Source organism: Oncorhynchus mykiss, chromosome 17 (genome assembly GCF_057628025.1).
Source record: "Oncorhynchus mykiss isolate SJ-2025 chromosome 17, ASM5762802v1, whole genome shotgun sequence".
NCBI lineage: Eukaryota > Metazoa > Chordata > Actinopteri > Salmoniformes > Salmonidae > Oncorhynchus > Oncorhynchus mykiss.
Genome location: NC_143038.1, coordinates 56,382,010 through 56,407,579, shown reverse-complemented (window position 1 = coordinate 56,407,579; position 25,570 = coordinate 56,382,010). Strand labels below are relative to the sequence as shown.

At 42.5% G+C, this 25,570-nt stretch overlaps 2 protein-coding genes across 2 annotated transcripts in view; both read left to right on the top strand.

Annotated features, from left to right (window-relative positions):
• dnah1 (dynein, axonemal, heavy chain 1) overlaps positions 1–14,390 on the top strand; it is a 65,221-nt gene extending 50,831 nt beyond the window's left edge. The window contains exons 57-77 of the mRNA XM_021569659.3: positions 851–982; positions 1,149–1,274; positions 1,405–1,524; positions 1,827–1,976; positions 2,071–2,231; positions 2,373–2,598; positions 2,795–2,990; positions 3,224–3,375; positions 3,468–3,664; positions 4,262–4,406; positions 4,718–4,876; positions 5,257–5,388; positions 5,510–5,680; positions 5,796–5,975; positions 6,438–6,614; positions 6,715–6,885; positions 8,786–8,916; positions 9,116–9,260; positions 11,314–11,520; positions 11,744–11,978; positions 12,349–14,390. Of these exons, the coding sequence (XP_021425334.3) occupies positions 851–982; positions 1,149–1,274; positions 1,405–1,524; positions 1,827–1,976; positions 2,071–2,231; positions 2,373–2,598; positions 2,795–2,990; positions 3,224–3,375; positions 3,468–3,664; positions 4,262–4,406; positions 4,718–4,876; positions 5,257–5,388; positions 5,510–5,680; positions 5,796–5,975; positions 6,438–6,614; positions 6,715–6,885; positions 8,786–8,916; positions 9,116–9,260; positions 11,314–11,520; positions 11,744–11,978; positions 12,349–12,470 (3,435 nt within the window). The 3' untranslated portion in view covers positions 12,471–14,390. The remainder of the gene's footprint in view (positions 1–850; positions 983–1,148; positions 1,275–1,404; positions 1,525–1,826; positions 1,977–2,070; positions 2,232–2,372; positions 2,599–2,794; positions 2,991–3,223; positions 3,376–3,467; positions 3,665–4,261; positions 4,407–4,717; positions 4,877–5,256; positions 5,389–5,509; positions 5,681–5,795; positions 5,976–6,437; positions 6,615–6,714; positions 6,886–8,785; positions 8,917–9,115; positions 9,261–11,313; positions 11,521–11,743; positions 11,979–12,348) is intronic.
• Positions 14,391–14,907: 517 nt separating this feature from the next.
• LOC110494522 (MAP kinase-activated protein kinase 3) overlaps positions 14,908–25,570 on the top strand; it is a 36,017-nt gene continuing 25,354 nt past the window's right edge. Inside the window, exon 1 of the mRNA XM_021569658.3 lies at positions 14,908–15,750. Coding sequence (XP_021425333.1) covers positions 15,454–15,750 — 297 coding nt within the window. The 5' untranslated portion in view covers positions 14,908–15,453. The remainder of the gene's footprint in view (positions 15,751–25,570) is intronic.

Genomic DNA, 25,570 nt, shown 5'->3' with positions numbered 1-25,570 from the left:
ATTGTGTAATTTACTAATGGTCCATAACTTGCCCCATAGGGATATCGAATGTCAAACCAAATTGACCATGGCCATTAAAATAAACCCAACCCATGGAATACTGTTACGGTACCCTTCATTCCGTGACATACAATTATTTTCCTATCATTTTGCAAATCTCCATTTTGGACGAGACTGAATTTTCCTATTTACACTTTGTAGTAAATGTTTCTGACTCATAGCGATGCCACATAGGCCATTTTCAAAACGAGAAGTTGTTTTTTTAGGGGAAGTCACTCTTTAAATAAAATAATAATTTGTAAAAATATGAAGGATATTCCATGTAGAAACAGCAACGTATTCAATTGGGTGGCAGCGTAGCCTAGTGGTTAGAGTGTTGGACTAGTAACCGGAAGGTTGCAAGTTCAAATCCCTGAGCTGACAAGGTACAAATCTGTCGTTCTACCCCTGAACAGGCAGTTAACCCACTAGGCCGTCATTGAAAATAAGAATTTGTTCTTAGTTAAATAAAGGTAAAATAAAATTTGTAGTATAATGTTTCACAGCTTTGTGATTCTATTTTCCACATTAAAAATCTCATATTTTATATATTTATATGTTATTAAAATGACCTAAAATCCTTGGAAGTAAAAAAATAAATTATATGAGTTTACCAGTAATATTCCCCACTTTGCAACCCTACTGTTGATTGTTACACTGTCACTTTGTTCTTTTCATTTTACACAAGTTTTTTTCCCCCTTCCAATGTAATTTCTGCAATGCCCTATTTATTTACATCAGATATAACTCAGTGTTGTCTGCTGTGTCTGTGGGTGCTGATGATATGAGTGTGTTGTGTGTGTCTCTCCAGCTGATTGGAGGACTAGCGGATGAGAAGGTGCGTTGGAGGGAGACCGTGCAGCACCTGGAGTACATGGTTAATAACGTGTCAGGAGACGTGCTGCTAGCAGCAGGATATGTGGCCTACCTGGGACCCTTTACTGTGGGTGCTGCTCTGTTGTTGTGCTATTGTTACATGTATGTGTTATGCTGACGTATTAGTGAGAGTTTTGTACAGTAAGTAGTGCTTTTAGGTATTTTGTGGAGAGAATGACCCATGGATGACCATTGTGTTGATTTGGTGTGCTGTCTGTATATGACCTTGCCAGGGAGAGTACCGGGCCTCCATGGCAGATGAGTGGCTGCATGGATTTAAAGAGCAGGGGGTGCCCCACACAGAGGAGCCCAACCTCATCAGCACTCTAGGGGACAAGGTCAAGATCCGCTCCTGGCAGGTCAGAACCCCTCACAACACTACTAGCACAGATACAACATAATATCCTATATCAGACTGACCTGGAGTATCAAATAATATAGCAATGTAAAATAATCCCAATATCCCATTGTGTGCGTGTGTGTGTATAGATCACAGGGCTGCCTAAGGATACCCTGTCGGTGGAAAATGGTGTGATAACACAGTACTCTCAGCGCTGGGCTCTTTTCATTGACCCACAGGGACAGGCCAACAAGTGGGTCAAAAACATGGTGAGAATGTTCAGTGATTCCTGTGTACTGGTCTGATTCCAAACATAGTCCACAGAGGGAGCCATAGAGCTAATAATCTCATTATCCACAACCATTACTGCACAGCTTTAGATAGCATCTTTAGAAAATCGAGAGAACCAAAATGTCCTGCTTTACATTGTGTAAGTAAATGGGTTTTTTTTCAGCATCTGTATGTAATGAGACACCTGTATTTAATAGGGGATATGGTCATATTTCCTATGTATATGCAGAAGTTGTTGGTTAGACATGATGGTTGAACCCTACTTCCTTCTTCCTCTCAGGAGCGTGACAATGGATTGGACGTGATGAAGCTGAGTGACCGGGACTTCCTGCGTAGTCTGGAAAATGCCATTCGCTTTGGGAAGCCTTGCTTACTGGAGAACATCGGAGAGGAACTAGACCCTGCTCTAGAACCCGTCCTACTGCGACAGGTCCTTACCTAGGGCACATAGCACGTCGATACGACACTCAGTCAACACACAATAAAGTAAACTCATTGCAGTTGTTGCTTGTTGTCGCCCTCAGACGTTCAAGCAGCAGGGCAGCACAGTTCTGAAGCTGGGAGACGCTGTCATTCCCTACCACGATGACTTCAAAATGTATATCACCACCAAGCTACCCAACCCACACTACTCCCCTGAGATCTCCACGAAGGTTACCCTCATCAACTTCACCCTGTCCCCCAGGTATTGTGCTCACCCACCTTCACTTAGACACTGGCCCCTACTCCCTGGCCGGTTGACCTCTGACCCTGTGTGTGTGTGTGTGTGTGTGTGTGTGTGTGTGTGTGTGTGTGTGTGTGTGTGTGTGTGTGTGTGTGTGTGTAGTGGTCTGGAGGACCAGCTGCTGGGTCGGGTGGTGGCTGAAGAGAGGCCTGACCTGGAGGAGGCTAAGAACCAGCTGATAGTGAGTAACGCTCGTATGAAGCAGGAGCTGAAGGAGATAGAAGACCAGATCCTTTTCCGCCTCAGCTCCTCAGAGGGAAACCCTGTGGACGATGAGGAACTCATACGGGTGCTGGGAGCCTCCAAGATCAAGGCCGGAGAGATCCAGGTCAGACATGGGGAGCAGTGTAACCACCACACTTCAACTTGACCCCTTTGGATTTCCCAAAATAAGGCTTTTACATGTTATTTCCAAGTGTATTTTTAACTCTGCCACTTTGCGAAGAACATACTGTTACTGTTCAATCAACTGTTGAGTCGTTGATGTGGCACTATGACCATACAAAAGCTGATGTCATTGTCAGGCCAAAGTGATGGTGGCTGAGGAGACAGAGCGGGACATTGATGCCACTCGTCTGGAGTATGTCCCTGTGGCTGTGCGTACTCAGATCCTCTTCTTCTGCGTATCGGACCTTTCCAACGTGGACCCCATGTACCAGTACTCCCTGGAGTGGTTTTTGAGCATCTTCATGTCGGGCATTGCCAACTCCGAGAGGGCAGGTACAGAGAACTCACACACCCACATAAATGTAGACACACACATACTGTATTTGTACGCATTTTAGGACAACCCTTTCACAACTGAATGCTTAACTGCTATCACAGCAATGTAAAAATCGTGGCCAAACACTTTTCTGTAGCATGTATCATTAAGCACCAAAGGTAGCATGAATATATCCAACCCCCTTAACAAACTCTTTTCCCATTGTGTTGTCCCTGTGTGTCCCTCCCAGACACGGTGGAACAGAGGATCATCAGCATCAATGAGTTCTTCACCTTCAGCCTGTACAGCAACGTGTGCCGCTCTCTGTTTGAGAAGCACAAGCTCATGTTTGCCTTCCTGCTGTGCGCTCGCATCATGATGAATGAGAACAAGATCGATATGGTAGGAGGAACTGGTGGTGTTTAGTGTTTGGTTTGTATTGTTGTTTTTAAAGTGTATCTGTGCTCATACTCTGTTTGTGTTCCACCTGCCAGTCCGAGTGGCGGTACCTGCTGGCGGGGGGCATGCCCCAGCAGCAGCTGTCCAACCCTGCAGTGAGGTGGCTGTCTGAGCGTGCCTGGCAGGACATCTTGGGCCTCAGCGCTTTGCCCACCTTCAACAGCCTGGCAGACAGCTTCCCCAAACACATGAAGGCCTTCAAGAGGATATTTGACAGCAGCGAGCCAAACAGGTCTTCACAAATACTTTCTTCCAGATTCACAGAGAGGTGCTGTATACACACACAAACACAGAAGATACATTTTTTATAAGCACAGCTAGGGTTGTCCTGATACCCGTATCGCAATACCACAGTTCTTAATTTTCCATGTCAAAAAAGAAAACATCAAGCAGACTGAACTTTATCGTCCTATGTAAACTATTGTGTACTATAGCCAAGAAATGTAGTCCGCTTCATGTTTTGTTCACTTGCCATGATACTTCTGATTATCGTGCCACTGATATTGTGCCTGCCAACTCCTGCCACTCTTAGAAAAAGGGTTCCAAAAGGGTTCTTCGTTTGGCTGTCCCCATAGGAGAACCCTTTTTGGTTCCATGTAGAACCATCTTTTGAAAGGAGTTCTAGATTGAACCCAAAAGGGTTCTACCTGGAACCATAAAGGGTTCTTCAAAGGGTCATCCTATGGGGGCAGCTTAAGAACACTTTTAGGTTCTAGATAGCACCTTGTAGACACAACACATGCTAGTTTGCAGTGTGTCAATAGATACTGCAAATTACGCCTACTCTGACTGCTGACTGGTGTCTGTGGGTGTGTGCGTGTGTGTCTAGGGAGCCAGTCCCAGGGGAATGGAATACCCAACTGGACTCTTTCCAGAAGCTGTTGATATTGCGCTGCCTGAGAGCTGACCGCATGACTCACGGCCTGCAGGACTTTGTTGCTGCTCATCTGGGCCAGCGCTTTATAGAGCCACAGGTGCTGCACTTTTGCCTTTCTGGGTAGTGAAGACATCCTAAGTTGCATTTACCTCAGTGCCACTGTCAATGCCATCTTTGGTATATGTTGTTTTGCCTTGTATCCAACTCAGTATAAACTCTTTACGACCAGGTTTATTCTAAAGCCATTTGGCTTAAATATTTACAATATAAACTCAGAGTTTTTCCCAATGTAGGTCACCTCATTGTTTATTTTATGTTTCTCATACCTTGTTCTGTACTGTATCTCTCTCTCCTTCCACCCTACCTCCCCCTTCCATCCCTCCATCCTTCCTTCCATTTCTCCCCCAGGCATCAGATCTGTCTGTTGTATTTAAGGAGTCGTCCCCCTCCACGCCGCTCATCTTCGTCCTATCTCCCGGAACCGACCCTGCCGCTGACCTCTACAAGTTTGCTGATGTCATGAAGTTCTCCAAGAAGATGAGTGCCATCTCCCTGGGCCAGGGGCAGGTCAGTAGGGCCTGGGGAATGCCTGGGAAAACTCACTCCTCCCACCCACGGGACATCCCACTGGAAATTAGTCCTCCCAATGAGGTCACTCTCATTTGTCATGCTAAGAAAAGCTTAGTCTCCCCACCTCAGTGATAATTACCAGTCTATTTCTATCCAGAGGACTAGGACTCTGTGTCCTGTATGTATCCCCTTCTAAAGACGTGCTACATTCACCATCACCATGAGTGCAAGGCAGTCTGAGAAATAACTGAGACAAACAGAATTAAGCCCAGGCTCAAAGTCATCATGTTTGAACCTAAGCCTTGTGATATCTACAGTATTGGTATCATCTTGAGACCTCTGTGCAACTGGTCCTGTGTGTTGTGGTTGTGTGTCAGGGTCCCTGGGCTGAGGCAATGATGCACAGTGCCATGGAGAGGGGCAAGTGGGTCTTCTTCCAGAATTGTCACCTGGCACCCAGCTGGATGCCCTCCATGGAGAGACTCATTGAGAACATTGACCCAGATAAGGTGGGCTCACCTAGAAGAATACATATCCACACAAACACACAACTTAAGCTATACAGTAAAGCGAGATGTAGAAACCTTTGTCACTCTTAAACCTGCCAACACCCTATTCACTCCTCTTTAGGTACACCGGGATTTCCGTCTGTGGCTCACCAGCCTGCCCAGCAACAAGTTCCCCGTGTCTATTCTGCAGAATGGCTCTAAGATGACCATCGAGCCTCCCAGAGGCATCAAGGCCAACCTGTTGAAGACCTACCTAAGCCTGAATGATGACTTCATCACTACCTGCACCAGGGTCTGGCTTCTCTCACTCCCATACTATACTGTGTACTGTATTGTGTAATTCAAGTGGAAAACTACATACCCAGACCCCTCGTCTAACGTTGTCCCCTGTTCCTCCTCTCCTCCAGGCTGCAGAGCTTAAGTCCCTGCTCCTGTCTCTGTGTCTGTTCCACGGTAATGCCATTGAGCGCAGAAAGTTTGGCCCACTGGGGTTCAACATCCCATATGAGTTCACTGACGGTGACCTCCGCATCTGTATCAGCCAGCTCAAGATGTTCCTGGATGAGTACCAGGACATCCCATACAAGGTGGGGAAGTCTCTCTCTCTCTCTCTCTCTCTCTCTCTCTCTCTCTCTGCTTCCTTCTCTTCTAGCTTTTCCTTTAGTATTTCTCGTTTCATCTCCCCTCTCCTTTATCTTTTATCTCCTCTCATTTATTACCCTTTTATCTCTGGTCCCATTCTTTTAGCTATTCTCCACTGTCCACTATTCCTGTCTACAGTCCTAAAACGTATCTCTCTTCTCTCCCTGTAAAGCTTCACACGTCCTTGTCCACTGTCTGACGCACTGCAAATATTCCAAATTGATTTCTATTGTCATTGAAATGTAATTCTTGTTACAGATATTTTAACTATCAGCTGAAACAAATGCTTCTAGCAAGATTATGCATTTTTTATGTTTCATGTGTCCTTTTCTTCTGGTGCGTGTATGTGCCTGCGTTCTGTAAGTGATTGATTATGCCGTTGTTCTCTACTCGATCGATCTGTCCAGGTTCTGAAGTACACTGCGGGGGAGATCAACTATGGTGGTCGTGTGACCGATGACTGGGACCGCCGCTGCATCCTCAACGTGTTGGAGGACTTCTACTGTCCTGCTGTGCTCGGTGCCGACTACGCCTACTCCGCCTCCGGAGTCTACAGGCAGATCGACACTGAGCTCGACATCAAGGTCAGAGAAGGAGACGGTTAGTTTGGTCTGATTAAGCATTAATAAACACTGGTTAATTCCCAACCATCAACCACTAATATCCGTTTTGCTTGTCTCTCAGGGCTACCTGGCGTACATCCGTGGCCTGCCCATCAATGACACACCTGAGATCTTTGGTCTCCATGACAATGCTAACATCAGCTTTGCCCAGAACGAGGCGTTTGCCCTGCTGGGAGCCGTGGTGCAGCTCCAGCCTAAAGCAGCAGCCAGCGGGGGCAAGGCCAGAGAAGAGGTACTGTGTGTACTGTGTGTGTCCTCTCCTGTGTCTACTCTTGCTGAAACTCTACCCCAGCAAGAAACAGGTTTTGAACTTTTGTTTTGTCCTATCTGGGGTCATGTCAGCAGCTAGTCTTACTTATATTTGTTGCTTATACAACTCTTACTCTAGCCTCCTTAGCTGTTAGACTTGTTAACGAAAGCTCATAGGTAATACTCAGGGTACCATTCTGTTGACATGCTAACATACAATGCCTTCAGAAAGTATTCACACCCCTTGACTTTTTCCAAATGTTGTTGTGTTACAGCCTGAGCTTAAAATAGATTACATTGAGATGTTGTGTCACTGTTCTACACACCCATAATGTCAAGCTGGAATTATGTTTTTAGACATGTATAAAAAAATACATCTGAAATGTCTTGAGTCGATAAGTATTCAACCCCCTTTTTATGGCAAGCCTAAATAACTTCAGGAGTAAAAATGTGCTTAACAAGTCACATAATAAGTTACATGAACTCACTCTGTGTGCAATATTAGTGTTTAGCATGTTTGAATGATTCCCTGATCTCTGTTACCCACACATACAATTTATCTATAAGGTCCCTTAGTCGAGCTGTGAATTTAAAAACACAGATTCAACCACAATGACCAGGTAAGTTTTCCAATGCCTCGCAAAGAAGGGCACCTATTGGTAGATTGGTTAAAAAAACAACAGACATTAAATATCCCTTTGAGCATGGTGAAGTTATTAATTATACTTTAGATGGGGTATCAATACACCCAGTCACTACAAAGATGCAGGCTTCCTTCCTAACTCAGTTGTCGGAGAGGAAGGAAACCGCTCAGGGATTTCACCATAAGGCCAATGATGACGTTAAAGCAGTTACAGCGTTTAATGGTTGTGATAGGAGAAAACTGAGGATGGATCAACAACATTTGAGTTATTCCACAATACTAACCTAAATGACAGAGTGAAAAGAAGTAAGCCTGTACATAATACAAATATTCCAAAACATCATTCTGTTTGCAATAAGGCAGTAAATTAAAACTGCAAAACAAATGGCAAAGAAATAAACTTTATGTCCTGAATACAAAGCGTTTTGTATGGGGCAAATCCAACACAACACATCACAGTACCAGTTTTCATATTTTCAAGCATGGTGGTGGCTGCATCATGTTACGGGTATGCTTGTCCCATCGGCAAGGACTAGGGAATTATTTATTTTTTTAAAAATAAACTGAATAGAGCTAAGCACCGGCAAAATCCTAGAGGGAAACCTGGTCCAGTCTGCTTTCCAACGGACACAGGGAGACAAATTCACCTTTCAGCAGGACAGTAACCTAAAACACAACTATACACTGAAGTTGCTTACCAAGATGACATTGAATGTTCCTGAGTGTCCTAGTTACAGTTTTGACTTAAATTGTCTTGAAAATCTATGGCAAGACTTGAAAATGGCTGTCTAGCAATGATCAACAACCAACTTGAGAGAGCTTGAAGAATTTTTTCAATAATAATAATAATATACAAATATTGTACAATCTAGGTGTGCAAAGCCCATAGAGACTTACCCAGAAATTGCTGCCAAAGGTGATTCTAAAATGTATTGACCCAGGGTGTGAATACTGTATGTAAATGCAATTTGTCTGTACTTTATTTTCAATACATTTGCAAAAATGTATAAAAACTTGTTTTCACTTTGTCATTATGGGGTATTGTGTGTAGATGGGTGAGGAAAAACAATACATTTCATCCATTTTGAATTCAGGCTTTAACGCAACAAAATGTGGAATAAGTCAAGGGGTATGAACCTGTACCTTCAGAAAGTGTGGTGGGGTTGTTGAGTGATTGTGTGTTGTATGTTTGAAGGAATTCAGGCTGGGCTGGTAATGGATCTTGTTTTTTTCCCTGTAGATCGTAGAGGAGATAGTGGCAGGCATTGTTGAGAAGGTCCCCCTGCCTATCAGTGTTCAGGAGGTGATGACTAAGTACCCAGTCCAGTATGAGGAGTCCATGAACACAGTCCTGATCCAGGAGGTCATCAGGTAACCTAGTCCTGTCAAAAACCACTGCTGAAGTCCCTAACATTCTATCTAGTGCCATATCTGTTTCTCCCACCATTAACTTCAAGACCGTTCCAGTTACCATCACAATATTCCATTTCAGAGAGCTCTTCTATAGTCAACATTCTCCTGAGTATCTCTTTCTTTCTCCTATCCCTCTCCACCCACCCTTCTCTCTCAGGTATAACCGGTTGTTAGTGGTCATATCCCAGAGCCTCAGTGATATTGTGAAGGCTCTGAAGGGCTTAGTGGTGATGTCATCAGAACTGGAGCTTATGGCCAACAGCCTATTCATCAACAAAGTCCCTGACATGTGGCAGGCCAAGGTATTTACAGGAACATATACATGAACATATTTAGAGTTACATTATTGTAGTCCTCTATGCTGAGGGACCTGAGTTAATATAAGTTTGAACCTAGTATCTAGGTATGTGGCAATAATAAACTATGTAAGCAGGCAGCATGTGAAAATTAGTGTGTGGACTGGGTTGGGCCTAACCTAGTAGGTAATATATCCCTAAAGAATATATAGTTTACCCACTAGGAAATATAATATGCACACACAGTATTGAAATACACAACAATTAGATATCCCTTGAACTATGCAAAAGAATAATCACAAACAACCGATGGTTATGAATTATTATTAAAAGGAAAACATGTCAATTCAGTTTCAATAAACAACGCAAGTTGAAAACATGGTATTCACCAACAGTTATCAACCCCTTTTGAATCATTAAATCAATCACAGCTACTGTATATACACACTCATCTAATTAGCACAGACCTGGTACCAGGGTTTAGTTTAACACCTCAGAGCGCTCATAGATACTTTAAATGGGGATCCCCTTCAAAACAATAAAAGAAACATGAAAAAATGCAAAGTCACAAATAGACTCACAAATCTTTCTAGTCTTTACTGGCGCGAGACCGAGGCACAGCGCGCAAATGGAAACCACTAGTCAACGGACCTGTGGCTATCCCAAATAGATGCGATCAAGGAGTCAATGGAAGATTGGCGCACATTCCACAAATCTGATCTAAAAAAGTGAATAATCGTCAAATCCATCATGATTTATGTATTGTAACAGGCCTACAATGTGCTTACTCAAGTCCGATTTGGCTGTTTTCGCTGTATGACATGTAGAAGTTGTCCCTTTTCAGATTTAAAAGTAGTGACTGGTAAATGCTAACTCCCGTTTGTATAAGCTGGTTAGCATATCTATCTTACAGAAATCGTTGATGGTAGTCAAAGTCGTGTTTAACTGTAATGCAGTTGATTGGTAACCATGACATGAACATGTGTTAGGGATGGCATCTATACAAGCATTATACTCAGATTTTTACCTCAACATAGTGTGAAATACACATATAAACAATAGCCTAAATATAGACAAACTTTGCTGGGGGGCAATAGAGCCCCACAGTGCAGGTGTCATAATACCCATAAAACCTAGCAGTCAAATAAGGAAATGGTTACAATCCTTTTTCCACCATTGTTTTCCCATAGGGAATTTTATAAACACTTAAAATAAGGGCTGTGTTTCGTGTACACCTACCCTGGCGTGACGTTTTGATAACCATTTAAATCTCTTGGACAAGGTGACTTTTATAAATATATTCAGCTCTATTAACTCTCAGATTCAAAAATGCTAATTAGCATCAAAGTAGACATCATGCAAGACTACAAATCCCTGCAAGCTCCTGCACATCATATCTAGCAGACACCTTTGCTAACAGTTATTGTGTCAATTTAAAACTTGCACAAGACAGTTCACAGAATTATCAATTTAAAGAAATGTAGGCAATTTATTCATTCCTAAATGTAGCTAACATTAGGTAGTTCATCCAGAGATTCTTACCTTTGCCTCGATTTTGCAGTCTTGTCCAGATCATCGTGACATTTGTAGTTCTTTGATAGCCACATTAGTAGCTAATTAGCATTTCATTTTTAAGGGGTAAATACAAGCGAATATATTGATAAAAGTCACCTTGTCCTAGAAAGACTTACATGGTTATCAAAATGTCATGCCAGGGTAAGCCTACATGAAACACAGCCCTTATTTTAAGTGTTTCTAAAAAACCCTATGGGAAAAACTTATGGTGGAAAAATGATTGGAACCATTTCCTTGTTTGACCGCTAGATTTAATGGGTATTATGACTCATACTGTGGTACTCTGAGGAGATTCAGAATCTTTCCCCCATGGCTGTTTCCTCCAGCCCTTTCCATGGTAATTCCATTGTTTTGGTCAAGTTCGATTGACCTCTTTACCGCATCTATGAAACACACTGAAATCACTCTACACTTTTCCTTTTGTGAAAACCCCCACGGGACCACTCATTAAGTATTCCCTCTGTCTCTCCCTGTCTTCCACCAGGCCTACCCCTCTTTGAAACCCCTGGCCTCCTGGGTGTCTGACCTGCTCCAGAGGATCAAGTTCTTACATGGCTGGATCTCTGACGGTGTCCCACCTGTTTTCTGGATCAGTGGCTTCTTCTTCCCCCAGGCTTTCCTCACAGGAACACTGCAGAACTTTGCCCGCCGCTCCGTGGTCTCCATAGATACCATTGGCTTTGACTTCAGGGTGAGATAGCAGCACACTCTCATTCCCTTCCTCTCTTCCCTCCTCCCCAAATGTGAATGTATTTCATATTGGAGGTTACATTTATAGTGAGCAATTAACCCTGTTGGAATATGGATTACTTGTTTTGATTGGGTATTACTTGGCTGATTTCTACGTTGGAAGTTTTTGATGACATCCTTGAACTTAATGACATCTGTGCCTTCTCCTTTATCCCCCATCCCAGGTGATGAGGGAGTCTGCCTCTGCGCTGAAGGAGAGGCCTGAGATGGGTTGCTACATCCACGGCTTGTTCCTGGAGGGGGCGCGCTGGGACGCCAAGGTAGGCCTGCTCACTGAGTCCCGGCCCAAAGAGCTCTACACTGAGATGGCTGTCATCTGGATGGTTCCTGAGCCCAACCGCAAACCACCCACTTCAGGAGTTTACATCTGCCCCATCTACAAGACCCTCACACGTGCCGGTCAGTGCCTGAGCAATACAACAGGCCAATACTGCACCTACTATATACACTCATGTACAAGGATCTGGCTCCAACAGTGTTTGTGTGTGTGCTGGTGTTTGATTGCATATCCTTATATTAGTGTGTCTGTCTGTGTAATAGTGTATTAGCCCGTGTGCTTCTTTTAGGTGGTTTATTACATGCCCAAAATAGACCCGGTGTCTAATAACGAAATGCTTCATACTGTAGCTATGTATTTTCCATCGTCAGCTTCCAGGGACTATTACAGATTGTTGACAGATGAGATCACCATGATTTACCTTAATCAGCATAAAAGGGAGTACAGTAGTTTGAGTCTGGTCCTGACTGCAGCTCCGTGTTTTCTCTATAGGAACTCTGTCTACGACAGGTCACTCTACTAACTACGTGATCGCTGTGGAGCTGCCCACACACACCACCCAGAGATACTGGATCAAACAGGGAGTGGCCCTCATCTGTGCACTGGACTACTAAACACAATCAACACACACACACACAGTTTCCCTTTCGCTTACTACATACACAACAAAAACATCAAAATCAAACAAACTGGACTTTCCTGGCAGGATGCACATTTTTACTGAGGGGGAATGTTTGTATGTTTCTACAGTGCCTTCAGAAAGTATTCATACCCCTTGACTTATTCCACATTTTGTTGTGTTACTGCCTGAATTCAAAATGTATTAAATTTACATTTTGTCTCACCCATCTACACACAATACCCCATAACGACAAAGTGAAAACATGTTTTTAGACATTTTTGAAAATGTATTGAAAAATAAATACAGATATCTCAGTTACATAAGTATTCACACCCCTGAGTCAATACTTTGTAGAAGCATTTTTGGCAGCGATTACAGCTATGAGTCTTTCTGGGTAAGTCTCTTAAGAGCCTTTCACACTGGGATAGTGCAACATTTGCCCATTATTTTTTTCAATTTTCTTCAAGCTCTGTCAAATTGTTGTTGATCATTGCTAAACAACCATTTTCAGGTCTTTTCATAGATTTTGAAGTAGATTTAAATCAAAACTAAGTCAGCCACTCAGGAACATTCACTGTCTTCTGAGTAAGCAACTCTAGTGTAGATTTGTCCTTGTGTTTTAGGTTATTGATCTGCTGAATGGTGAATTAATCTCCCATTGTCTGGTGGAAAGCAGACTGAGGCTGGTTTTCCTCTAGGATTTTGCCTGTGCTTAGCCATTCCATTTCTTTTTTATCCTGTAAAACTCCCCAGTCCTTAATGATTACAAGCATACCCTTAACATGATGCAGCTACCATTATGCTTGAAAATATAGAGTGTTACTCAATAATGTGTTGTATTGGATTTTCCCCAAAGTTAATTGCTTTGACACATTTTTTGCATTATTAATGCCTTGTTGCAAACCGGATGCATGTTTTGGAATATTTTTATTCTGTACAGGCTTCCTTCTTTGCTCTCTTTCAATTAGGTTAGTATTGTGGAGGACCTACAATGTTGTTGATCCATCCTCAGTTTTCTCCTTTCACAGCCATTAAACTCTGTAACTGTTTTAAAGGCACCATTGGCCTCATGGTGAAATCCCTGAGCGGTTTCCTTCCTCTCTAGCAACTGAGTAAGGAAGGAAGCCTGTATCTTTGTAGTGACTGGGTGTATTGATACGCCTTCCAAAGTGTAATTCATAACTTTACTAGGCTCAAAGGGATATTCAATGGCTGCATTTTTTTTTTACCCATCTATCAATAGGTGCCCTTCTTCGCGAGGCATTGGAAAACCTCCCTGGTCTTTGTGGTTGAATCTGTTTTAAATTCACTGCTCGACTTAAGGACCTTACAGATAATTGTATGTGTGGGGTTCAGAGATGAGGTAGTCATTCATAAATCATTTTAAACACTATTATTGCACACAGAGTGAGTCCATGCAACTTATTATGTGACTTTTTAAGCACCTTTTTATTCCTGAATTAATTTAGGCTTACCATAACAAACTGGTTGAATATTTATTGACTCAAGACATTTAAGCTTTTCATTTTAAATGAATTAGTAAATATGTCAAAAAACATAATTACACTATGACATTATGGGTTATTTTGTGTAAGCCAATGACACAAAAAAAATCTACATTGAATTAATTTGAAATTCAGGCTGTAACACAAATGTGGAAAAAGTCAGCAGGTGTGAATACTTTCTGAAGGCATTGTACATTGCCAACCGCAGTGAAGTTTATTTTAGTTGTGCTATTTTGGAAGAGGAGAGCAATAAAGCAGTTTCCTCCATTATAATCCGATAATATTTAAACTGATGAACCAGTAAGGCACACCGTTTATTCAATGCACTTTAAGACTGTATGCAAAGTTTAGTTCAGTCTATATTTAGTCTCTGCAATAAATGATATACTCTCACGATGTCAGATTAAGCTATACCGTCATACTATTTATGTTGGATTACGTGTTTAAAATGACTGCCAGAATGAATGACAGTTTAGCTAAGCAGGTGATGTGGCCTGCTTCAGTTTTCAAGGATGTCCACCCCTATTTCTTTACCCCAACCCTTCTCTCTATATATCTGTTTCTCTCTCCCTCTCTCTTGAGCATCAGTTTTTTCCTTGCCACTCATTAATTGTTGCATTTGGGGAGGGTTTAAGCCTGGGTTATATTAAGCACTTTGTATTCAAATCACTCACCTGGGATGTCCTACAAAATGTTGACACACTTGTGCATGCTTGAAGGAGAGTTTGTTTAAAAGCAGATACATTTAAAAACACAAATTACCATCTACTCTGACAGATTGCAGTTAGTCTAGGGTATATATATTTTTTATTTAATTCCATTCAATTCTACCCTGTCGGGCCTAGCTGTCCTATTACAGACTACTAGTTATTTGCCGACAAAATGTACTGCTCCTTTAAGAGGAAGCCTGTTGAGAAATGACTTGAGTAGAGGGTAATGCTTACGCAAACTCCCCTCAGTCATTAGCCCATGTGACAAAAGGACGTTGGAAAGTTACGAGGCCAGTTAAACCGAAGGCATCTGACCAGAATTACAAATTTTCTACTCTAGCCTATTCAAATGTGGACATGTTTATTGTTTGTTTTTTTACCCTGCGGATATGCAGGATTATTGTATTGAACTTGAATTTAATAATTGGTTGAAGAAGATCAATAGGCTGCTGTTGTGTATATACCGTAAAGTATTTTCCATTTTATTTTAGAAAAGTTTTAGTACAAAACCTTTTTAATCGTGGGACTATTAACTCGTAGGCTATTGTCTTTTCAATGTTTTAAACATCCCGAGGCACACAGGAACTGGCCAGGAGAAAGTGAACACCGAATGCGCGCCCTTAGCGGTGTCAAGGAGTCATTTCTGCTTAGGGTAAATTACGGGACATTCGCGTCATTTCACTTTCAAAGTCATATTAGCTTTTTGAGGTCAGTTTAAAAAAAATCCTAGGTGACCACTCACAGACACATCTGTGTGACCATGCTACAAAATGGTAACGGTAAGGAGCAACCTTCTGTATCGCCGAAGGCTGAGCCAAAACTTGACACCACATCAGAACCTCAAACCGAACCAGACTCCACTGACAACGCGGCGCCGGCTGCACAGGAAGACACCAATTCCACGCAATTCCCTATGCCCGTTTACCCAAAATTGGAGATAAAGCGTAACGCGGTGACAGACGAGTATAAGATCTCCAGTCAGGTCCTTGGGTTGGGGATCAATGGGAAGGTTCTGGAATGCACCAATAAGAAGACTGGGGAGAAGTGCGCACTGAAGGTAATACCACCTACCTGTGGAAATAGCCTGTTGCTCAGAGTTTGAGTCCTGATGCCATTTGGTGATATTGGGATCTTGCATAATATATCCCTAGTCTTGATCAAATCATCTAGAAAAACTAAGAACTTTGACCTTTTGAGTATATTTTTATCAGATTTCTCTCTGCCTCTTCAAACTAATGACATTCTACATACATCTTCTATTGAGGAAAAGCAAGGAAAGGCCATGATGGTGTAATAGCACAGCAATTAACGTGTGTTTGAGTGTGGTGTACCAGTATCCATATGTGCGTGTAATGCATCTTCTACATATCTATATTTTTTTACGGTGTGCGTGTGCTGGCAGTGGCATATGACCCTTGCGTAGGGTATCCGTTCCGGTGCTGACTATGCACCTGGAAGATGGGCATGGGGGAAAATGCAATGTGCTGAGGCTCAGAACAAATGTGGTACTCTGGTTTTGATTTGCACATGTGTGCTTTGCATGTTACATACACTATTCTGGTTGAGAGGCAACAAACTTGTGATCTGACCAAATAGAACCAACATCATTGGCATGATGCAAGATACTGTTATCCTGCTGAGCTAAACGCCTAGGTTTTGCCCCAGAGCTGGTGGAATTAAAGTTTTCTCATCTCATACCTCAAATCAAAGTTTATTGGTCATGTACACAGTTTAGCAGATGTTATAGCGGGTGCAATGGAAAGCTTATCTTACTAGCTCCTAACAATGCAGTAAAGTACACAAATAATATAAAAAACAAAAAAATTAAACTAATTCAATTAACAAGCCAAGTAGCACTGTAGCAGTAATTCAAATGCAATCTATACAGTGATGTAAAGTACTTAAGTAACAATACTTGAACTTAAAATATTTTTTACATCTTTATACTTTACTACATTCCTAAAGAAAATAATATACTTTTTCTGACACGCAAAAGTACTTGTTCCATTTTAAATGCTTAGAAGGACAAGAAATGTGTCAAATTCACACACTTATCAAGAGAACATCCCTGGTCATCCCTACAGCCTCTGATCTGGCAGACTGAGTATGAGGGTTGGAGCATGCCCCTGGCTATCCATAAATAAAAATACAATGGTGCCTAGTTTGCTAAATGCTTTTGAAACTTAAGTATATTTTAGCAATTACATTTACTTTTGATACTTAAGTATATTTAAAACCAAATACCTTTAGACTTTTACTTAATTAAGTAGGATTTTACTGGATGACTTTCACTTTTACTTGAGTCATTTTCTATTAAGGTATCTTTACTTTTACTCACGTATGACAATTTTTCCACTACTGAATCTATACGTAGATACACCACATGAATTTACACAAGATATACTAAGAATGATATGTACTGTGGTAGGTAGCGTGAGCTATATAAATAAATATGTGGTGTTTATAAACAGTGTACTGAAAATGCAATGTAGAGTCCTAGGAATATTAGGAACACATACACACGTGACACACACAGACGTTGTTCTGGTCAAGCAATGGAAAGCTGTCACCGCCAGTACAGGGCTTCAGAGGGAACGATGTACTGTCTACAGCGGTTCAGCCGGATCAGAATCCCCAAACCAGGGACACAGAGTCACACACACACAGGACAAGAGGGGGGCGGGTCAGGACAAAATGATTGGATAGAGTACAGAATCAGAGAACAGAGAGAGAGAGGAGAACAGAAGAGAGAAAGTCATTTTACAGGGGAGCAGAGTCTTATGTGTCTGAAATTGTCCTGAATTCAAGTCAATCTTGTCAATCACATTCAGTTTTTAGAGTTTTCAGAGTTTGAGACAAAATACTGCAGAGTACAATTAGTCGGGAAAACACCATTTGTCAAGTGGATGCTGTGGATAATTAGTACTGAGCATGTTAAATTGGATTACTTTATATTGGCCTACTGCCTAACATTGTCTGCTATAGTTGCCTACTGCAGGTAAGAAGTTGTGTTGTTATAGTCTGGCTGACACCTAACTCAAAGTCCTCCTGACTTCAGAGTCTGGAAAGGCTATTGTGATGTTGTCGGCACGATGTGTTGATAATTAATGGGATGTCCCTTTTACTGATTGGTTTCTTCTGTGTCTCTCACTCACACCCACATGGACAACCACACACAGCCCCCTAAGCCCCGTCCCCTTCCAATACAACGGTTGGATTTTCAAATCCAAACAACATAAAGTATTAACCTCCCAGGATGATTTATTTTTTATAGAGAACGAATCCAAACTCAGCCCATTTCTGTGTGAATACTGCATTCACAACGGACTCCTGTCCAGACCAGTGTGTCACTGCTCCCCCTCTGCTGTGTACCATGTGAGTCGCATCATCCAGTCTAGTGTTGTTTAGCCGTGTCATTACAGTCACAGCTGGGTGTCTCACCAGGTGCCTGATCACAGCAGTGTAGTTAAGGTTAGGGATATGGTTAGGTTTAGGTTTAAAATCAGATTTTAATATGATAAATTGTAGAAATAGGCAGAGTTTATGACTTTGTGGCTGTGGTAACTAGTGACGACCAGGTCACAGTAACCAGGAACTACCCATGGAGTCACAGGGCAAAGCTGCCCTACATGGGCCCTCACTCAGACCTCATTTACAAGCTTGTTTAAGGCTGGAGAGCGAGAGGAATTGAAATAATTAAAATATTGATAGCAGGGACACCACCACCCACTGTATGCCAAATAAAACACAAAGTGTGACGTGGATTGGAAAATATTCTGGCAGGTGTGTGGTGGTGTTTGTGATTGTACAGAAACCAGCCTCTGTTTATACAGTAGTTATTAAACCTTCAGTTGCCTGGGTGAACCTTGTGCATAAAGAATCACATTGACACTGCTGGTAATTTACAACTCGATTTCCCCTTTGTTTTTAATACATGACAAACAGGCATTGAGAGAACGAGGCATGGGGGTGAAGGGCTGTCAAGCTCAGTCACTTTTGAATTAAGTCCACTCCTGAGTGCTAAGTGTAATGGATGGGTTTAATCCACTCTACTAGACCTGGAGTGAAGCCATCCTTTTAATCTAATTCAATTAAAGCGATCAGGGTTCTCTCGTCTTGGACTTGCCTGGCTGCCAGCTCTAAGAATCAGTGTCTAGCATGAAAATACCCTGTGTTGTTCCATGAAGGAACTCCTGAGATTCAATTTGCTGTATGTTCCATTAGAACCTCTATTTGGCAGGGGAATGTTCCATTCTGGAACTCCCATTTCTTCCAACCAAACTTTTACTGCACTCTCTTCATAGCCAAGCTCTTCTTCTTTCAAATAGTTTTTAGATTCATTTCATTGTAATGTTTTGCATCTATCTGGTTTTAGCTCACTGTTCAGTTTCTTCAGCTTCTGTTCATCTTTGTGGTTGTTCTTCTTATATTATAAGCCATTGGCAGGGCTTTTCCTTCTTGGCAGGGTTAGCAGGGTTGTGGTCCATCTGTGTCCCACTTAAATTACTATGCTTTCGGTTCACATGAAAGTGATCTGAGAATCTGTAGTGTGTAGTAGCAGAGTGAACCTACTAACCGGAACAGTGCCCCCAGCCCCAGGAAAGTCGTCCATGCCAATAAAAACAGTTAATCAGTCAGAGAGGGATGGCGGGATGATATGTATTATAGATTAAACGCACTGTTCATGTGAATGTATATTTCAGGATTATATCTGACTACATACCTCAGAGGTATTACTATGAAGTAATATATTAGTACAATGTAACAATGTCTACCTGTGTAGCCTACAATATATGTTATTACAATATATTTGCAAAGATTTAGCTACATTTTGTTCCAAGTGGGATCTTATTTTCTCGTCAGTATCATATGTTACTAATCTAATATCAGCAGTATCTCTTCATTTTAACATTCATAAGGCCTTCAGTATACACTGAGTGTACAAAACATTAGGAACACTACTCATTCCATGACAGACTGACCAGGTGAATCCAAGTAAAAGCTATGATCCCTTATTGTCAGTTGTTAAATCCACTTCAGTCAGTGTAGAGGAAGGTGAGGAGACAGGTTGAAGAAGGATTTGTAAGCCTTGAGACAATTGAGACATGGATTATGTATGTGTGCCATTCAGAGGGTGAATGGGCAAGACAAAAGATTTAAGTGTTTTTGAACGGGGTATGGTAGTAGGTGCCAGGCGCACTGGTTTGAGTGTGTCAAGAACTGCAACACTGCTGGGTTTCACGCTCAACAGTGTTCTGTGTGTATCAAGAATGGTCCCCCACCCAATGGACATCCAGCCAACTTGAAACAACTGTGGGAACAATTGGAGTCAATATGGGCCCACATCCCTGTAGAATGCTTTCAACACATTGTAAAGTCTATTGAATGAATTGAGGATGTTCTGAGGGGGAAAGGGGGTGCAACGCAACAGTAGGAAGGTGTTCCTAATGTTTTGTACACTTAGTGTACGTGTTAGGTTATTCGTTTTTAAATTCTTGGAGTTAGTGGTTCTTTACACTCCCTAGCTACTTACTCGTTTACTCTATTTTCTTCACTTTATTGGTTGAATAGAGACTTAGGGCTCTATTCAATCCATACTGTGGTAGTTCAATGTTACAGAGTGATATCCATGTAAAGGCAATGTTCCCGCGTTTGTGGAGACTGTATTCACGGTAAACGCTGCATATGTCAGAAATTAACTTTACATTTATCACGCTGTCTTGAATAGAGCACTTATAAAGCGAAAGGTATGTTAGACAAACTGTTACTGAGATACACAGATCGATATCCAGACTGCCCTCAACCTTGAACAGTTTCTAAACTTCATCATTTACATCAACGTGTAAAGCTTTGATGTTGTACCAGTGTGTGTGAAAAGGTCTATGAATTGAAAATATGAGATTCTTAAATGGATATCAGGACACAATGCTCTGTTAGGAAGGGGCTGGGTAGATTAAACCAGATTAAGCCTGTCTCACTGCCGGGGCCTCAGCAGAGAAGGGGCTGATTGGTTGAGAGGGGAATCAGGGACAGGTGTGCTCTTAGGGCCCATAGTGTCTGCATAGGGCCCAGATGATGTCACCTCACATTAGAAATGAGTCCATTTGAGGATTAACTCACTCAACTTTGTGTGTCTTAAATCAAATTCATTACATCAGGTTTAGACTTTACAGTGAAATGCTTACTTATGAGCCCTTTCCCAACAATGCAGAGATAAAAAAGTATGAACAATTTGCTGGAAAAAAAGGAAATGGCAACACAATAAAATAACAATAACAAGGCTAAGGGCACAAGACGAGACACAAATGTAGACACAGGAGGCAGATGGTAGAGCTCCGATATTTATTATAACAAAGGGAGTAGGCAAAGGCAGGTCGGGGACAGGCGAGAGTTCATAAAACAGGTCAAAGTCCAAACAGTACCAGAAGATAGGCGTAGGCAGTCTCGAGGTCAGGCCAGGCAGGGGTCAGAAACCAGATCCAAGTCCACAACAGTACAAGGGGATAGGCAGGCTGGTAGTCAGAACAGGCAGAGTGGTCAGGCAGTGTCACGTTCTGACCATAGTTATTTTGTGTTTTCCTTGTTTTAGTGTTGGTCAGGACGTGAGCTGGGTGGGCATTCTATGTTGTGTGTCTAGTTTGTCCGTTTCTATGTATGGCCTGATATGGTAGATTTAGGTAGCTTGTTTTGTGTTGGGGTTTGTGGGTGGTTGTTTCCTGTCTTTGTGTTCTCTGCACCAGATAGGACTGTTTCGGGTTTTTCCACGTTTGTTGTTTTTGTAATTGTGTTCATGTTTAGTTTCTCTTATTAAAAACCATGAACTCTAACCACGCTGCATTTTGGTCCTCCTCTCCTTCGACGGAAGAAAACCATTACAGGCAGGCGGGTTCGGAGTCAGGACAGGCAAGGGTCGAAACCAGGAGGACTAGAAACAAACAGAGACTAGGAAAAATAGGAGCAAGGAAATTCGCTGGTTGACTTGGCAAACAAGACGAACTCGCACAGAGAGACAGGAAACACAAGGATATATACATTGGGGATAACATGCAACACCTGGAGTGGGTGGAGAAAATCACAAGAACAGGTGAACCAGATCAGGGTGTGACAAAGGCTATTGTTATGAACCGGCTCGTAGCCCATAACAAAGAGGAAGACAATGCGGAGATTAAACAAGCATATTTATTAAATAAAGTAAACTATATCCATGTAACAATGGTGTGTGTAGTCAGTAGTGTGAGTAAGTGGATGTGTGAATAGATGTTAATAATGAGGGGTTTTGAGAGGTGCCAAAACTAACAAAAAGATGCCACAACCAAAATTCAAGTGTGTCTGCATGGAGAGAGTCTCCTCAATCTATGGGAGAAAGGTGTATGTATCCCCGGGACACACCCGAGCATAGGCGTGTCCAATTTTGCTGACAACGCTCCCTGCTCCGCCCACCGACATCCTATTAACCTCTCTAGGGTATGTGGGATGCTAGCGTCCCACCTGGCCAACATCCAGTGAGATTGCAGAGCGCCAAATTCAAATACAGAAATACTAATTATAAAAATTCAGAAAACAAAGCACATTTTACATAGGTTTAAAGATTAACTTCATGTGAATCCAACCACGGTGTCAGATTTGAAAAATGCTTTACGGCGAAAACATACCTTACGATTATTTGAGAACATAGCCCAGCAGACAAATCATTACAAACAGTAACCAGCCAAGTAGAAGAGTTACACAAGTCAGAAATAGTGATAAAATGAATCCCTTACCTTTGATGATCTTCATATGTTTGCACTCAGAAGACATGAATTTACTCAATAAATGTTCCTTTTGTTCGATAAAGTGTCTTTATATCAAAAAACCTCAGTTTTGTTTGCGTGTTTTCTTCAGTAATCCACAGGCTCAAACGCAGTCAAAACAGGCAGACAAAAAAATCCAAATTGTGTCCGTAAAGTTCATAGAAACATGTCAAACGATGTTTATATTCAATCCACAAGTTGTTTTTAGCCTAAATAATCGATAATATTTCAACCGGACAATAACAGAAAACAATTTCTAAAGACTGTTGACATCTAGTGGAAGGCATAAGAACTGCAATTTGAGTCCTAAGTCAATGGATACTGTAATGGCATTGAATAGAAAACTACAACAAAAAACAAAAAAACGACTTCCTGAATGGATTTTTCTCAGGGTTTCGCCTGCCAAATCAGTTCTGTTATACTCACAGACACTATTTTAACAGTTTTGGAAACTTTAGAGTGTTTTTTATCCAAATCTACCAGTTATATGCATACCCGAGTAGCAGGTAGTTTAATTTGGGCATGCTTTTCATCCAAAATTCCCTGACGATGTAACGGTACCGGCCAAGATAACAGGTTACCGTCCTCTGCAGACTCCCACTGTTAGGCCCCAGAGGAACGTGCGTAATAGGGTTTTAGCAGATTTATGTGGCACAGTTGGTGCGCTTTCCTTCCTTCCGGAGTGGCAACTAGATCGTTTTGCTCAGTGCACTGGTGCACAACCGTATATGAACCTTGGAACTTGCCTTGAAAAGGTGAAGCAACAATTGGCAGCAGAGCAATAACCTGGTCACCTGGACTAAAGTGACACGGCTCAGCTCGCAGATCAAATATTCATTTCATCCTCACCTGTGAAGATGATAGCTTCTCTTTAGCCATCTCACCAGCGGCATACAGGCGTCACCGGTAATCACAAGAGCACCGCTAGAATCCCGCGCACATTATGTCCGAACACTAAGTAATTTGGACTGAAACCTGTGCTCTCCTGTGAAACCTCCCTGACGTCTACCAGTAACCATGGCAACACCTCCATCTCCGTACAATAAGCTCTCAGCAAAGACTTAAGTGTTTGATGGAAACGTTCCAGCGCTCCTTGACTCGGCAAGTGATAGTTGCTCGCCAAATTGTATTTAATATGGAACTGTTGGAGAACCTGACCAAACAGATGAGAGGTGAAATTAGAACCTTGGTCACTGAATAACCTTAGCGATTTCAAACAGCGAGAAACTGAGTCAAAGCTTTTAGCACAGACTTAGTTGTGATAGACCAGAGAGGATAGGCAGCAGGAAACTTAGTGGTCTGACACATCACAGTGAACAGGTAACTACTACCATTCTTAGATCAAGACAGAGGGCCAACAGTCAATAGTCAGACAGTCAAAAGGCTGGCTGAGTACGGGAATAGGAAATAGTGGTACCGGCTTAATAGCTTGATTTGGTGAGTGCGTTTATAAAGAAGTGCATTGGAGATGTTGTACCCACTGTGACTATTAAAACCTACCCTATCCAGAAACTGTGGATGTGTGGCAGAATTCGCGCAAAACTGAAAGCGCGATCCACCGCATTTAACCATGGAAACCATATAAACAGTGTAGCTATTCCCTCCGCAAGGCAATCAAACAAGCGAAATGCCAGTACATGGACAAGGTTGAGTCGCAATTCAACGGCTCAGACACGAGACGTATGTGGCAGGGTCTACAGAAAATCACGGACTACAAAAAGAAATCCAGCCACGTCACGGACACCGACATCACGCTTCCAGACAAACTAAACACCTTCTTTGCCCGCTTCGAGGATAATACAGTGCCACCGTCTTGGCCCGCTAACAAGGACTGCGCCGCCCTCTCTCTCCTTCTCCGTGGCTGACGTAAACGTGTTAACCCTCGCAAGGCTATTGGCCCAGACAGCATCCCTAGCTGGGATCCTCAAAGCATGTGCAGACCAGCTGGCTAGTGTGTTTACGGACATATTCAATCTCTCCCTATCCCAGTCTGTTATTCCCACATGCTTTAAGATAGCTACCATTGTTCCTGTACCCAAGAAGGCAAAGATGAACTAAATTACTACCACCTCGTAGCACCCACTTCTGTCATCATGGAGTGCTTTGAGAGACTAGTCAAGGATCATATCACCTCCACCTTACCGGCCAACCTAGACCCACTTAAATTTGCATACCGCCCCAGCAGGTCCACAGATGACGCAATCGCCATCATACTCCACACTGCCCTATCCCATCTGGACAAAAGGAATACCTATGTAAGAATGCTGTTCATTGACTACAGCTCAGTATTCAACACCATAGTACCCTCCAAGCTCATCATCAAGCTGGAGGCCCTGGGTCTTAACCCCTCCCTGTGCAACTGGGTCCTGGACTTTCTGACAGGCCGCCCCCAGGTGGTGAAGGTAGGAAACAACATCTCCATTTCGCTGACCCTCAACACTGGGGCCCCACAAGGGTGCGTGCTCAGCCTCTCCTGTACTCCCTGTTCACCCACGAATGCGTGGCCATGCACGCCTCCAACTCAATTATCAAGTTTGCAGACGACAACAGTAGTGGGCTCGATTACCAACAATGACGAGACGGCCTACAGGGAGAAGGTGAGGGTGTGTGTTGTCAGGAAAACAACCTCTCACTCAACGCCAACAAAACAAAGTAGATGATTGTGGACTTCAGGAAACAGCAGATGAAGCACCCCCTCTATCCACATCAAAGGGACAGCAGTGGAGGAGGTGTAAAGTTTTAAGTTCCTCGGTGTACACATCACAGACAAGCTGAAATGATCCACTCAACAGTGCCTCTTCAACCTCAGGAGGCTGAAGAAGTTTGGCTTGTCACCCAAAACCCTGACAAACTTTTACAGATGCACAATCGAAAGCATCCTGTCAGGCTGTATTACTGCAACAACCGGTCTGCACAACGCAACACTGGGGGCAAACTACCTGCCCTCCATGACACCAAGGCCAAAAAGATCATCAAGGACAACAACCACCCGAGCCACTGCCTGTTCAGACCGCTACCATCCAGAAGGCGAGGTCAGTACAGGTGCATCAAAGCTGGGACTGAGAGACTGAAAAACAGCTTCTATCT